A 16,278-nucleotide genomic window follows, 5' to 3' on the forward strand; every position below is an offset into this window, starting at 1 on the left:
CCTCTTTTTCACTTTAAAATATTTGCGGAATTTGCTGTGGCCATAGGAAAAGAAAATAATTTTAAAGATGTAAAAAATACATACCTTGAATATTAATGCTTGTTTCCATACAGTAATTAGCTCAGAAATGTCTTGGTACTTGAAATGTCGTAAAATGTCTGGTTCCTTACTTTCAGTGATTCATAAATTCTATTTAATCTTCATTGAATTTTGTATCTTTAAATTTAGTTGGGTTCTTATGCACTGTATACCTCCAGATACTTGTCTTTTTTTTTAAGCCAACAAAAGTATTTTGAACATCTATGTGAATAGAATACAAGATAAATATAAATTCAGTATGTGCACAGTACTGTCTACTCAGCTCTACACCGACATCCTTCCTCTGTCCCCACCTTAATAAGTCAGGATGACGGGGGTGGTTCCCTGTTATAAAGAGTATGTTAGCAAAGCTTCACTTTCCAAAATAATATTCAACTCCATCTGACTCATATTGTATTTTAGCCAAGCTGACCTGGGCCATCTTCCCAGAAGCTTTTCCACCTTTTATCTGTCTTAGCTTTTGTTAATGCCTTACATGATTGTCCAAGGTGGCTCAGACGGTAAAGCGTCTGCCTACAATGCGAGAGACCCAGGTTAAATCCCTGGGTCGGGAAGATCCCCTGGAGAAGGAAAGGGCAACCCACTCCAGTATTCTTACCTGGAAAATCCCATGGATGGAGTAGCCTGGTAGGTTACAGTGCATGGGGTCACAAAGAGTCGGACATGACTGAGCGACTTCACTATCTTTTCTTTCTACATGTTGTACATGTATACCATCTACATAATCCACTTATTAAACTGTACCTCATGTCCTTGGGGAGCTTCCCAGATGGCACAGGGGTAAAGGAACTGCCTGCCAATGCAGAAGGTGCAAGAGACCTTCGGGAAGATCCCCTGGAGAAGGAAATGGCAACCCACTCCAGTATTTTTCCTAGAAAATTCCATGGACAGAGGAGCCTGGCTGGCTACAGTCCATGGGGTCATGAAGAGTCGGACGCAACTGTGCGCGTGCCTGCATGCACACACATGTCCCTGAAGTCTCTTTTATTTCTGGCAAGGAGAAAGCTCTCTGCTCTTACAGGTCCAACTCATACTTTTGTGATACAAGTATTTCTTTGAGTGGTTAACATTCTGTTCATCAATCAGACAAATCTTTGTTCTTCTAGCCTGACCTGATTGAGCTCTGATCTGAGCCAACTTTATTACGCTAGCAGTTTTCATATATATTGTCACTTTTTTATATTATCTCTTTTTACTTTCACCAGTTGCCTAATGAGTGACTTTCATAGGAATATTATTCAGCAAATGTTGGGTTAGCCAAAAAGTTCACTCGGGTTTTTCTGTTAAGATGTTATGGAAAACCCCAAACGAACTTTTTGGCCAACACAGTATTTGAAAGGTGAAAGTGTAACTGAATGAATGAATATTCAAGTCTCATTGATGAATCCTTGAATATAGAGAGCCTAATCTGTTGCTTCTAGTTAGAGAAATAAATACCAAAAAAATTGCATAATTAATGTGTGTATACACATATATCCCAATATTGTTTACCTAGGAAATGTTTGGTATACATGCATACACATATTTTTAAAATAAGTAGCATAAATAACCAATCTTGTAAGTACATATTTTTGGAAATGAAAATAAAGAAATGGCATTTTTACTCTTTGAATCAATACCTTTGACTTTTTTTTTTTTTTTTAATACCTTTGACTTTTAGCATATACTCCTTAAAAACATTCAGAATATTGATCACTTTTATAATCAAAGGCAGAAACACTCTGCATAAAGGAAATGGACTCTGTCTTCACAATGGTGATAAAAGTTTACATTTAATACCTAACATGACTTCATCGCTTATTTATTTCATTTTATCAGTTTCATTCTGTTGTATTTTTTATTTAACTCTAGCTGAAAATTAGAGTTAGTCATCTATTTTAGGATGAAGGTAGAGTCAGACACAACTGAAGCGACTTAGCAGCAGCAGCATATTAGCCACTTAGATATTAATTTAGACAATAACTAATTCATGAACTTGTATAAACTAAATATATATGGCTCTTCATACCATTGTCCAGTGATCTTTTTCCTTTTTTTTGATATCTCATTAGTTAGAAATATTGAACTACTACTACTTCTGTTGATTATAGCTGAGTTTATAACTTAAGTTTTGGTCAAAAAGAAACAACACAATAGAGACACATATACTATAGGGAGCTATCAAGCTTGCACTAGTACTTGGTGTTTAAGGGACAAGGTTAATTCACTTCAGAGAGCATCTGATGGTGGTGGTTGTTTTCTGAAATTAAAGGAGTTTACTGCTAGAATATGAACTATCACATCTGCATCATTTAAGCATTAATACATGTTGTGTAACATGTTGTTATTAATAACATAATAATGCAATTTGAAATCCATGGGTAATCATATGTTGATGGATAACCTCTAATTTTCAAAAAGTTTCAATATGCCTAAAAACTATTTAGAGATAAATTTGTAGATTTAAACAGATATCTTTCTGAGTGTGTTGAACTCATTTGCTGCCACTGCCACCTCCTCACACACAGACAAGTGTCAACTATTAAATTACAGTTGATGTTAAGAAATGTACTAATTTACTCGAGCTGCCATAACACGGTCCCACAGATTGGGAGGCTTAAACAACATAGGTTTGTTCTCACAGTTCTGAAGGTTAGAAGTCTGAGATCAAAGTGTCAGCAACATTGATTTCTTGAGACCACTCCTTGGCTTTGTAGATAGAGGCCTTCTTCTTTCTTCATATGAGTTTCCCTCCGTGCACACATAGCTATATCCACATTCCCTCTTTAGAAAGAGAAGTCACTCAGTCGTGTCCAACTCTTTGCGACCCTATGGACTGTAGCCCACCAGGTTCCTCCATCCATGGAGTTTTCCAGACATGAGTACTGGAAGTGGGTTGCCATTTCCTTCTCCAGGGGATCTTCCCGACCCAGGGATCGAACCCAGGTCTCCCTCATTTCAGGCAGGCGCTTTACCATTTGAGCCACCAGGGAAGCCTCCCTCTTTATAAGGAAGAAGTCATATTGAATTAGGCCACCCTAAACACCTCATTTTAACTTAATTATTTTTTTAAAAACCTGTCTCTAAATATGATTATGAATTCTGCGGTACTGGGAGTTATTGGTTCAGCTCATTTATTTGTGGAAAGGGTGGAGGAACACATTTTAACTCATAACAAAAAGTTTGTGTGTATATTTCTGTGTTTTCACATGCTCTGATTGCTAACTAAATGAAGTAATTTTAATAATATGACAATTAAGTGGCATATTTATTGGTTTAACTTAGGAGATACTTTTCAGTGATCCAATTGCTTAAAAAACAAGTGGAAATAAGAAAAAGTAAATTTTAGTTTTGATGCCAACATTCACTCAGTGTGTTTAGCATTCATCAAGTGCCTAAGGTGTTTTGCTGGGCAGTGATGCCTGCTATAATTTGAGCAAGTCATGAACTATTATTCCTTATCTGCTAAAAAGTGACTAAAAATCTCTTTGCCTACCTCATGAGATTGTTCCATAAATAAAATAAGAAATAAAGGGCTTTGGGAATATAAATGTGCCAGCTAAGTCATTAGTCAGATTTAAAAGAATTAATCCTGTCTCTTCGCAAACCTTAGAATTTCCCATGAATGTTCTACTCGTACAAATAGAAATGCCAGCCACTTATTAGTAGAAGATTTACATATTGAGCGTTGTTGAATTCAGGAGGTCAGCTATGATATGACAGAAAGACAGAGTGTAACAACCTAAGTTTAAGGTTCATTTCTACCTGTAACTAACTGAGTGAAAGTGAAAATGAAGTCGCTCAGTTCTGTCTGACTCTTTGCAGCCCCATGGACTGTAGCCTACCAGGCTCCTCAGTCCATGGAATTTTCCAGGCAAGAGTACTGGAGTGGGTTTCCTTCTCCAGGGGATTTTCCCAACCCAGAGATTGAACCCGGGTCTCCCACATTGCAGGCAGACGCTTTACCATCTGAGCCACCAGGGAAGACTAACTGTAAACCTGCTCAACTCACTCAATGTCTTGAGATCTATTTATGCGTTTGTAACTGAAATAGACTGATTTTACAGGGAACCATTTATAAGGAATAAATGAATAACATAATCATTTGATAAACTAAACTCATTATCAGCAGATAGATAATAGCATATTATTTAAAATATGATTTTAAAGTGACTGACAAATCTAATAGTGAGCTTTATTATTTAAATTGGAACAAGCAGACAGTCTCAATGCCTAACCATGTTATGTTAATTGTATCTTAAAATTTCCCCATAGATGTGCTACACAAAAGATGGAGCATAGCATCTTCACCAGAAAGGGAGATCACTCTGGTTAACTTGAAAAAAGATGCACAGTATGGCTTAGGTAAGTCACTGAGATTCTTCAAGGTCTGTGAGAATTTAACATTGGTATTGAGGAACCAGCCCACTTGTCCCCACCTGAGTCCGCTTCTCCCACTTGCCCAGTCAGGAAATGCCAAAGGTGAAATGCTTACAAGCAATGTTTCCACCTAATTTAAATCCCGTCTCACATGTGTTACCTATTAAGTCATATTCAGTATGAGTCTGTACACTTCTGTGTGTCAGGCAGACTTATCATTAGTCCTTGAAAGCACCAATGCCATGAGATATTTTCATTGTTACTTTTTTTTTTATTGAGACAGTTGATTTATAATGCCATGTAAGTTTCAGGTATACAACATAGTGATTCACAATTTTTAAAGGTTGTATTCCATTTATAGTTATTATACAATATTGGCTATATTCCTGTGCTATGTAATATATTCTTATAGCCTATTTATTTTATACATAGTAGTTTATACCTTTTAGTCTCCTAATCTGTATCTTGCCCCTCCCCATGAAGATTTTATTTTAATGTGCTGATTCACAGGATTTCAAATTATTGGTGGAGAAAAGATGGGAAGACTGGATCTAGGTGTATTTATTAGTTCAGTTACTCCTGGAGGACCAGCTGACTTGGATGGATGCTTAAAGCCAGGTATTTATTTTTAGGTAATTTAGGGAATTTCCTAAGTGTTTACTGGGCTTCCCTAGTGGCTCAGATGGTAAAGCTGCCTGCAATGTGGGAGATCCAGGTTCAATCCCTGGGTCGGGAAGATCCCCTGGAGACAGGAATGGCTACCCACTCCAGTATTCTTCCCTGGAGAATTCCATGGACAGTGGAGCCTGGCAGGCTACAGTCCATGGAGTCGCAAAGAGTCAGACACACAACTGGGCGACTAACACTTTCACTTTGAAGTATTTACCGACAGTGAATTTGCACAGATAGCAAAAGTAGAAGTTGGGTAAAACAAAAATAATGAGGGGGAGGTAACATTTCTAAGATTTAGCCTGAATTTCTCTTAGCTGTAGAAGACACTGGGTTGTCTGTTTTTACAGGAGACCGTTTGATATCTGTGAATAGTGTCAGTCTGGAGGGGGTCAGCCACCATGCAGCAGTTGAAATTTTGCAAAATGCACCTGAAGATGTGACCCTTGTTATCTCTCAGCCAAAAGAAAAGCTATCCAAAGGTAACACTGTGGATGTCTCTGAGCTGTGGATTCTGTTCCAGTTCCCACAAAAATTTCAGTACCTCGACACATAAATTAGATTTAAACTTTTATTTCCTTTCTGGAAATTTAATACGTATAGTTCTGGTTGCTTTAATTTTATGCATCAGTGCAAGTCTTCCATTCATCACTTCTAAGATTTTCTGTCTCATTCCTCTTTACATGCATAAAAATGATTTGTTGTGCAAAATCAGTGTCACTTGAGTAAATTCCAAGTACTTGGTGTGTTCTATCACATCTTAGGCCAAATTAGAAATAAAATTCTTAATCATTGCCCAATTAATACAGTTATATAACAGTTATCTATGAAGTCCTGTCTTGAACCTGTTTATAAAAGGGAAAGGATGCCAACATACCAGAAATATGAAAGACATATGTGTGTAAAAGACACATATATGTAAAAGACCATATAATTTTGTACCATTTTTCTAGATTCCACATATATGTATTATCTATAATTCTTTTACACATGTTACCTGTGATTTTTGTCTTAGGAAAGCTTTCCTAAGTGGCTTTTTAAAAGAACTATGTATGTAAGGAGTATGGAATTACCTTCTTCGATAATTACTTGGAGTCTAAAACAGGCAGTTTGTTAAGACAGTATAAACAAGTATATAAATAACCATTCAACAGAGATCTTCGGAGATTCAAGTTATCTCTGGATAGGGAATTAAGAAAGTCTTCACAGGGGAGACTTACTTGAAACGGGTCTTGGGGAATGGAAATGAGGAGTTCAGGTGAGGCAGATACACATTCCCATAGAAGTTGCCCAAAGAATGACCAAAGAGGAGGCAAAGGAAACAGAGAGCATCTTCAGTGTTTGTTGGGAGCTTGTCACGGTCCCAAGCCCCGGTCAGGTGTTGTGCACATGTTATCCTGCGTAAAATCCTCGCAGCAGCTACCAGGGAACAGTGTGCATGTGTGTGAGCCCAGGCGTGTGTCACTAACCTGCTATTCTCACGGGCTGATTTTGACTTTGCAGTACCTTCTACTCCTGTGCACATGGCCAACGGCATGAAAAACTACATGAAAAAGCCTTCCCACCTGCAAGACAGCACTGTAAATTCTTCTGAGGATCACTGCTGGCCACGGGGCACCCCGAGGCACATCTCAGAGAGCTCGTTTGGGCTGTCTGGGGGCCTGCGGGAGGGAAGCCTGAGCTCTCAAGACTCCAGGACTGAGAGTGCCAGCTTGTCACAGAGCCAGGTCAATGGGTTCTTTGCCAGCCATGCAGCTGACCGCAGCTGGCAGGACTCACAGCGTGGCAGCCCTTCCCCATCTGTGATATCCAAAGCCACGGAGAAAAAGTGGACTTCTACTGACAGTAACCGAAGCAAAGCTAAAAATACAGGCATTTCTGATGCACCAGATTACTCTGACCGTGGAGATTCAGACATGGATGAAGCCACTTATTCCAGCAGTCAGGATCATCACATACCAAAAAAGGCACCGTTTAATTTGAATCTTGGTTTTTATTTTTTTTTTCCCCCACTTAACAAAACAAACAACAAATGTATTATAGAGCAGAATAATCTACTATGAACAGAGTACATTATTCTGGAAAGGAGAAATTGTTTATGTATAATGCTACTAACTGCTACTGCATTTGATGCTAACTTTCAGAGAAATTAGCAGCTTTGAATACTAATTCCAAAATGGCTATTATTCTGGGAACTTGCTACGTGATTACACAAAGGAATGAATAACCAGATTATGATTGTTTTCTATAAATTGTTTCTCTCTTGCATACTTAATATTTATATTAATAAGAGAACTTAATATCTGAAAAAATTGTTCCTAAATAATTCATATAATGTGCAGTTGGCTTTGCTGTTAACAGCCTAAATTACTCTGAAGTTCTGAATGTATGATAATAAGAACAATAAGATAGAAAATTGACCATTTCCTAGAAATATTAGACATGATATAATTTAGACCCATTTTCACAAGTGGATTCAGAAAAGAACCTTAAGCCCTTTGTTCACTGAAAAACATTCCTCATTAATGTCTCCAGCATTCCTCCTGAGAGTTTGTCCTTATAGATTGGGCTTGGCTGTTGTGCCTATGTTTATATCGGATTTAAACATTAGCAAAATAAACTTGAGGCCTACTCATCTTAAAGGCCCAAGTTAAAAGCTACTACATGATATATGTGGATTTTTTTTTTTTTACAGGAAATAGAAATGTTTTCTAAGTTTGAGTGTATAAAAAGCACTGGATAAGGATTATGTAAAAGCCAAGGTTTGAATTGGATTCTGGGCTTCCCTCAGTCATATCTTTTTACCTGAAGCAAGGCCTTTAGGCTCTAGATCTCAATTTCCTCAGTTTTAAACTCTGAAGGCCTTGGATTAGATGATCCTTAAGATCTTTTCCAGCCTTCATCATTTTTTAGTCTACTCTATCCTTTAATATCTTGCTTTTTCTTAATTTTTCAAAAAGAGAAAGATCTTCCATTAATAACTCTGTTGGACTCTAACAAGAAATGCTTTTGTTTGTTTTTCTTTGTTAAGGAATCTTCCTCCTCCATGAATACCTCCAACAAAATGAATTTTAAAACTTTTCCTTCATCACCTCCTAAACCTGGAGATATCTTTGAGGTTGAACTGGCTAAAAATGATAACAGCTTGGGGATAAGTGTCACGGTACTGTTTGACAAGGTTTTCAAATGTTTTCTCTTCTCCATTTCCAGCAGCCTATCATATGCCAATTTATTACTTGAATTATTTTGCTTCAAAAAAGGAAACTTGTCTAATATTTGCAAAATTTTAAATTGAATTATATCTGAAGACTTTTTTTAAAAAACTTATGTTTTCTAGTCACTTTTTCCTGTGGTTTAAAAGAAATTAGACAAATGCTATTTTCCCCTAGAGATTTCATACTTGTTTAATCTGAATACAAGACTTGAAAAATATAAAATTGAGAAGTATGTCTTATATATACTTGGCAGCTTCTACATCAGCATGGAATAATTTTAACCTACATCATAAATAATTAAAGTCGAATATATATTTATATGCCCTTCACTTCATAATACATCTTGGCATGTAAATATGATTAGTAGTTTATTATTAGAAGTTCCCAAAAATATGTGTAGTACTTCTAAAGAAGTTAAAATATGAGCATAGGCTATTTGATGAGACTGCTTTAGAATTCTATTAACATACTATACCCTAAAGTGTAATATTATCATTTATATTTGAAGAGTATTGTTTGTTAGGAAAAGGCATTTAGAAATAAGGTAGAAATAATACTCTTAACATATAGAGATCCAAAAGAAAACCTGACTTTCTATCAGTCCTCAATACTGTAACCCTTTTTATCTTGTCTGTAACTTCTTTAGAATTTTATTATCTTCCTACTGTGAAGGGAAATAAAAGCTGCATATCCACAAGAGATGGAGCATCCACTCATGAGATTTCATCTACTCTGTAGCACAACTTCTATACCAAAACCTTTTAAAATGAAAATTTTCCATTGACTCATGAGATTCATTTTCAAATTAGCAAATATGATCTGAAGTATATTACTCCATATGCTGTTTATTTCTGACAGTTATATTCTCACACTAATATTTCATGGCTGGATTTTGCTTGCCGTTTGCGCCTAATGCACAGTATAGACTTCTGAAAGGAAGAGCACCCTCTTATCCAGGCAAAGATCTGGCATGTCATTATTTTCTGAATAAAGAATGTTTCTAAAACGTAGCTGCTTTCACATTTGGAAAACTTGCTAGAAATACTCTTGGGTATTGAAGTAATTGCATGTGCTAATATGATGCTGCTGCTTTGGCTGATGAATGGAATGCTTTCTAGGTCTCAGACCTGAAAGACCGAGTGCAACATTATTCATGTGACAAAACGTTATTTGTCTTTTTCCACTTAGGGAGGTGTGAATACCAGTGTCAGACATGGTGGCATTTATGTGAAAGCCGTTATTCCCAAGGGAGCAGCAGAGTCTGATGGCAGAATTCACAAAGGTAGAGTGTTTGTGGGTATGGGAATTACATAAGGATTATCGTGTCAACAAATAAAGAAATTGGAAAGTTGAAGAAGACCTTCAAAGTATTCATAATATAAAATAAGAACATATTATTTTAAGATTACAACATGAGAAAGCTCCTTGATATGATTCCAAACATTTATTTCCAGCTTTTCCTCTGTGCTGTGCTTAGTCGCTCAGTCATTTCTGACTCTTGGCAACCCCATGGACTGTAAACCACCAGGCTTCTCTGTCCATGGGGATTCTTCAGGCCAGAATACTGAAGTGGGGTGCCTTGGCCTCCCTAAGGGATCTTCCTAACCCCGGGATCAAACCCAGGTCTCAGGCACTGCAGGCAGATTCTTTACCATCTGAGCTACCAGGAAAGACCATCCTCTATATAGTATCAGAAAATATCTTGTTTTAGTTCATGCTTTGTACTTTTTAAGAAGCAAATTTCCAGAGAATTGGAAAGGGGTAGTGCCCTTGTAAAAACAATGACATCTGCATTTCTAATAAGAACTAACTAGGTTAGTTGTCGCCCATCTCTCTGCGTTTGCAGCTCAGCGTGTCATTTTTTTCATAATTAAAATTGATTTTATAGTATATATAATATCCAGTTTGAAAATATACCTAAGATTAGCTGTAGAATAGAGAAAGGAATTAAGTACATGTTAAAGAATCTCTGTGACAGACTTTTGTCCAGAATTTGTCTGAGTCTCTCCTCGAGCAAATTACTATAAAACAAGACCTTAAGGTGTTAAAGAACATGTAGAATCCTTATTTTCTGACTTGCTTCTTTCATCATTACTGCCTAATTTATAGGTGATCGTGTCCTCGCTGTCAATGGAGTTAGTCTAGAAGGGGCTACCCACAAGCAAGCTGTGGAAACACTGAGAAATACAGGACAGGTAAGAGAACATTATACCAGCCTTCTCTAGATATCTCGGAAGAACATAATAATGTGTGAATAGTATCAATTTGACTGAGATCTCCAAATTTATTGGTCAAGAAACAAAGCCTGATTAATGTAAATAAACATCCTCATATTTTTTTCCTTCCAAATTGGGAAGCAAATATTATGACAAGGATTTTTATTGTGGAAGCAGGCTTTCTATATCACATTTAGCCCTAATATCACCCGAGATCTGCCAGGAGGAAGGGGAGAGATTGCCTTAACATTTTTTTTCCATCAGTTCAGTTCAGTTCAGTTCAGTCACTCAGTCGTGTCCGACTCTTTGCGACCCCATGAACTGCAGCACGCCAGGCCTCCCTGTCCATCACCAACTCCTGGAGTTCACTCAGACTCACATCCATCGAGTCCGTGACGCCATCCAGCCATCTCATCCTCGGTTGTCCCCTTCTCCTCCTGCCCCCAATCCCTCCCAGCATCAGAGTCTTTTCCAATGAGTCAACCCTTCGCATGAAGTGGCCAAAGTACTGGAGTTTCAGCTTCAGCATCATTCCTTCCAAAGAAATCCCAGGGCTGATCTCCTTTAGGATGGACTGGTTGGATATCCTTGCAGTCCAAGGGACTCTCAAGAGTCTTCTCCAACACCACACTTCAAAAGCATCATTTCTTCGGCGCTCAGCCTTCTTCACAGTCCAACTCTCACATCCATACATGACCACAGGAAAAACCATAGCCTTGACTAGACGGATAAACATCTACAAATACCTAGTGGTTTTCACTTCCAGGTATCCTTTAGCCCAAGGGATAAATTCATGTTGTTCTAATACATTTTTAAGTCAAGGAGTTTACCAAATTACTTATAATGGTCTTTATATTATTAGGATAATAATGATTTTTTTCCATCTTTAATTGGAGGATAATTGCTCTACAATATTGCATTGGCTTCTGCCATACAACATCATGAATCAGCCACAAGTATGCATGTGTCCCCTCCCTGCTGAACCTCCCTTCCACCTCCAACCCCATCCCACCCCTCTGGTTGTCACAGAGCTCTGGGTTAAGCTCCCTGTGCCCATAGAGCAGCTTCCCAATGGCTATCTGATTTTATTTTAGGATATGAATTTTCTAAAATGTGTTTATATTATTTTTATAATAGAATGTTTTTCTTTCTAATCATTTATCTACTTTATACAGAAAATAATTTTTAAAAAACTTGATTTTGACATTTTTAGTCCCTTTCTTTTGTCTGTTTTTCCCTCCCTCTACTTGTGTATTGGTAGACCAGAGAGTTACTTTAAATGATTTTATACCACCAACTGTACAAAGTCCTGAAAATTTATTTGCTTTCTTATGTAACTTTCTTCTTAGTTAATAAGGCACTCTTCTATTTATACAGGTGGTTCATCTGTTGTTAGAAAAAGGACAGTCTCCAGCATCCAAAGAACATGTCCCCCAGTGTGCCCTCTCTGATCCAGACACCCAAGGTCAAGCCCCAGAAAAAATGATGAAGAAAATGACTTATGTCAAGGACTACAGCTTTGTTACTGAAGGTCAGACCCTGGGAGGCTGTCATCTCACCTTAAACTTATTCCTGGATTATTCAAAGTTTGATTCCTACATGTCGGATCATAATTCATACTGAGTCTCTTGATTCTTGTCAAGTATAAATAATAACCTGATGCAGCACTATACTGAATTTGGGCGGGCAGGGGGAACCACAGGTAGTTGTAGTTCTTGAAGTCTGAAAGGCTTTGACTAATGAAATCAGGCACAAAACAAATTATGGTCATTTAATGGTGCCTAAAATAGTTGTAAAATTCAAAATAAAATTTGTAAGAGAAAAAAATAAATATAAATAATTGCTGAGAATGACTTCAAACCCATATGAAACCTTGACTCTTACATTTTCTATATATCTGTTTGATTTTGTGAACTTGTGAAGCTAACTCTGAATAGAAATTCACTAACAGTTCCCAGATACTTGTTTTCCTTACAAACTTTTCCAGCTAACTGGTAGTAAAATTGGACATGCCACTAACTCATAATGAAAAAAGGAAATCGCGACTAATGTAGTGAGTTTTTCATAAGGTTAAATGTATTCATAATACAGAAGTACTCTTCATTCTGAGTTTATCTGTCTTCCTTTTGCTGGGTATAAATTCCTTTACTTTATATGTGGTGGTGGTGGTACATAAGCATTGTTTTGTCTTTATTTTAGATTTTTCTTTGCTTACACAACTTTCATCAATTCTGAATTAGTCCCCAAAATAAGGAGAAAATATTAGCCCAACTTATATCATCTTTCCTGATTATGAAAATAAGATTAGCATGTCCACTTAATCTTACTGCTTTCTGTTCTTCCCTTATTTCTTCCGTTACTATGTCTTTAAATATATTTCTTCATGCTTTCCTGCTTATTATTCTTTTCATTTCTTCTGTTGATGAGAATTTTATCATCATGCCTTACAGTTTTACTGAATTAAATTATATCTCACCTAAATATTAGGTCACCTATCCACTTCCCCATAACCCTTCTCTGTTACTTGTTTTGTTTTTCTTAGCAAATCTGTCCATTTATGCCTGAATTTCTTTCACTGTCTCCTTTCTTGGATTTTTCCCTCTTTTTCTCTGTCATTCTGCAGTTTTATAAAACATGGAATTAAGATATAGTTTCCTTTTTAGAACATTTTTCTCAGAACCCACTTTTCTAATCAGGCAGCCTATTAGTTCATGCAGCTCAGTTCAATAAGTGAAATTTTCTTAATAACAGTGTAAAATAGGATTTGAATATAAAATAAGAGTGCAATAAGTGCATATAAAGCTGTGAGTATGGTGGAAATGGGCTTTTTAAAAATGTATTCAAAAGTATATATGTTTATATATGCATATATAGAGAGAGCCTGTTAAGAATATTTACATTTTTTGATACCTTTTTTTCCAGAGAATACATTTGAGGTGAAATTACTGAAAAATAGCTCAGGCCTAGGATTCAGTTTTTCTCGAGAGGATAATATTATACCCGAGCAAATGAACACCAGCATAGTAAGGGTTAAAAAGCTCTTTCCTGGACAGCCGGCTGCAGAAAGTGGACAAATTGATGTAGGAGATGTTATCTTAAAAGTGAATGGAGCCTCTTTGAAAGGACTGTCTCAACAGGTGAGCCCCCAGCCTGTGGAGTGCAGCATTTTTAATGAGACAGATTGGTCTTTCAGAATGAAATGGTTTAACCGTGTCTTCATTTCTCATTCATGGTTCCCTCAGGAGGTCATATCCGCTCTCAGGGGAACGTCTCCAGAAGTATCGTTGCTCCTCTGTAGACCTCCACCTGGGGTGCTGCCAGAAATTGACCCTGCTCTTTCGGTGAGACCGAGGAAAAGTACTTTACACTATTATAGAATGTCATCGGAGTGATTAACTCAGTTGTAGTGGTTTCATCATTGATTGATCTCCTGGGTTTCATCCTAGTTAATTCTTTAGCTAGGAGTATTATCTTATATGGGTCACATAACCTGTGAGTGTATTCGATGTTTATAATATAAAATAACTCACATTCTCTTCTCTCCCTTCTGATTCTAGGATTTTGGGAATTTATTTGCCAAACATAAGTAGAAAAAGACATAAAATATTGGTTACAAAAACCTTTTGTCTGTTTCTTCATTGAATCAAATTTTAAAATACTCGTTCTGAGCTAGTTTAGATGAAAATAAGAATTATTTAAGATTTTTTTGGCCTTAATTTTTAATACTGGAAATCAGAGAGTAGGCAATATGTTTGTCCATTTCACTCTCTTATATGAAGGAATAGCCAAAAGACCCAAAATCTATTTTGATGGTTATTTATAAATTGCATACTGGTAGTTAGGAACCCACACCTAAGTGAATAATAATCTAATTGAAAGCCTTTGTCCTATCTACTTAAAATAGTGTTCCATTACCAATGAACATGATCACTGGGTATCAAAGACAGGAGTGTCTGGCCCCAGAAACTTTAACCCTTATACTGGGGAGAAGGAGGGAGTATTATAAAGACATTAACAGGGAACTAACGTTTCTGTAAGGTGCATTGTCAATAGCATTTAAGAGATGATATTGGTTTTGGTCATCAGATAGGAAGAACTGAGAAATTCTCTCAGTTCCTGAGTATATAAGTTGATACAATCTTTCTGGAAAGCAATCTGGAAATACTTAACAAGGCCTTTAAAAACATCTTATGTTCTGAATATAGAAAATTATATTTCTATTACAGAAAATTGCAAGGAAATAATGAGAAACTCAGATGAAAACCTACATCCAAAGAAGTTCTAGATTTCTATTAATAGTGAAAAGCTAGAAAGAAATCTGTATCCAATAAAAAGCTGTAGCCAGTTGTAAAATTATTATACAGTTTATGCAGTGTTTGCAAAGCACGTTTAAGGATCTCAGAAAATACTCATGGTAGAAACCTAAATTTTGAAAGCAAGATACAAAGTACAATATATATATATATATTGTATATAATATATATATATATATCTCTATCTAATTCTGAATGAAAGTTCAAGTTGTACAATACAAACAATTGTTACTTTTACATACGGTTCTTTTTTCTCTAATGAGCATAAATTACTTTTATCAAAAAATTGAGTATTTTAACAGGAAGTACTGATGTTTAATTTGTTCATTTTCACCTAAATAAAAATATGTTAATATAAGTTGTCACCCTGATCTTTTTAAATGTGTCCGTTACAGACCCCCTTGCACTCTCCAGCACAAGTACCTCTGAACAACAGCAAAGACCCTCCTCAGACAGCGTGTGCAGAGCAAGGCACCAGCTCAGATGAAAATGAGATGTCTGACAAAAACGGGAGACCAGGCGCGTCCCCATCCAGGAGAGACAGTTACAGTGACAGCAGCGAGAGTGGAGAAGATGACTTAGCGAAAGCTCCAGCAAAGATACCAAACATGAGCTGGAGTTCAGCTCTGCATCAGACTCTAAGCAACATGATGTCACAGGCACAAAGTCATCACGACACACTCAGGAGTCAAGAAGATCCCATTTGTACCATGTTTTACTATCCTCAGAAAATACCTAATAAGCCAGAACATGAGGGCAGGTATTGTCAATATTGGGCTTCCCTGGTAGCTCAGCTGGTAAAGAATCTGCCTGCAATGCAGGAGACACTGGTGCAATTCCTGGGTCGGGAAGATCCTGTAGAAAAGGGTTAGGCTACCCACTCCAGTATTCTTGGGCTTCCCTGGTGGCTCCATCGGTAAAGAATCCACCTGCAATGCGGGAGACCTGGGTTTGATCCCTGGGTTGGGAAGATCCCCTGGGGAAGGGCATGGCAACCCACTCCAGTATTCTTTCCTGGAGAATCTCCATGGACAGAGGAGCCTGGCGGGCTACAGTCATGGGGTCGCAGAGAGTCGGACACAGCTGAGTGACTTTCACTCTTTCACTTTGTGTATATTCAGGGCCAACTGTATTTGTTCAAGTTTTTTATTTGTTTTTTTTTTTCTATCATGTCTTCCAAAATAACTACAAGAGTAAGGCTCTTTATTTCTTCTTTTTCTTATTATGTTGAAATACACATTAGCTTTCTGATAACATTAGCTTCAGCCTTAGCTCCAAAATTAACAACTGGGAATCAAAAATATATTTATTTAACTTTTCTCACTGATTTGTGTAGCTTAAAGAGATCGACAGAGAATAAAAATCAGTAATATTAGCACATAACAGATGTGAAATAAATTCATAGTC

General features: G+C 37.0%; 1 protein-coding gene across 8 annotated transcripts in view; it reads left to right on the forward strand.

Annotated features, from left to right (window-relative positions):
* PTPN13 (protein tyrosine phosphatase, non-receptor type 13) overlaps positions 1-16,278 on the forward strand; it is a 219,810-nt gene that overhangs the window by 161,850 nt on the left and 41,682 nt on the right. For 4 of the 8 annotated variants that reach the window (XM_018049692.1, XM_018049698.1, XM_018049697.1 and 1 more), the window contains 11 exons: positions 4,354-4,443; positions 4,969-5,076; positions 5,478-5,609; positions 6,631-7,094; positions 8,159-8,305; positions 9,531-9,624; positions 10,452-10,537; positions 11,936-12,089; positions 13,481-13,695; positions 13,801-13,899; positions 15,267-15,631. In XM_018049692.1, coding sequence (XP_017905181.1) covers positions 4,354-4,443; positions 4,969-5,076; positions 5,478-5,609; positions 6,631-7,094; positions 8,159-8,305; positions 9,531-9,624; positions 10,452-10,537; positions 11,936-12,089; positions 13,481-13,695; positions 13,801-13,899; positions 15,267-15,631 — 1,954 coding nt within the window. The remainder of the gene's footprint in view (positions 1-4,353; positions 4,444-4,968; positions 5,077-5,477; positions 5,610-6,630; positions 7,095-8,158; positions 8,306-9,530; positions 9,625-10,451; positions 10,538-11,935; positions 12,090-13,480; positions 13,696-13,800; positions 13,900-15,266; positions 15,632-16,278) is intronic. The other 4 variants (XM_018049694.1, XM_018049695.1, XM_018049699.1 and 1 more) reach the window with 2 other exon arrangements.

This window comes from Capra hircus, chromosome 6 (genome assembly GCF_001704415.2).
Source record: "Capra hircus breed San Clemente chromosome 6, ASM170441v1, whole genome shotgun sequence".
Classification (NCBI taxonomy): domain Eukaryota; kingdom Metazoa; phylum Chordata; class Mammalia; order Artiodactyla; family Bovidae; genus Capra; species Capra hircus.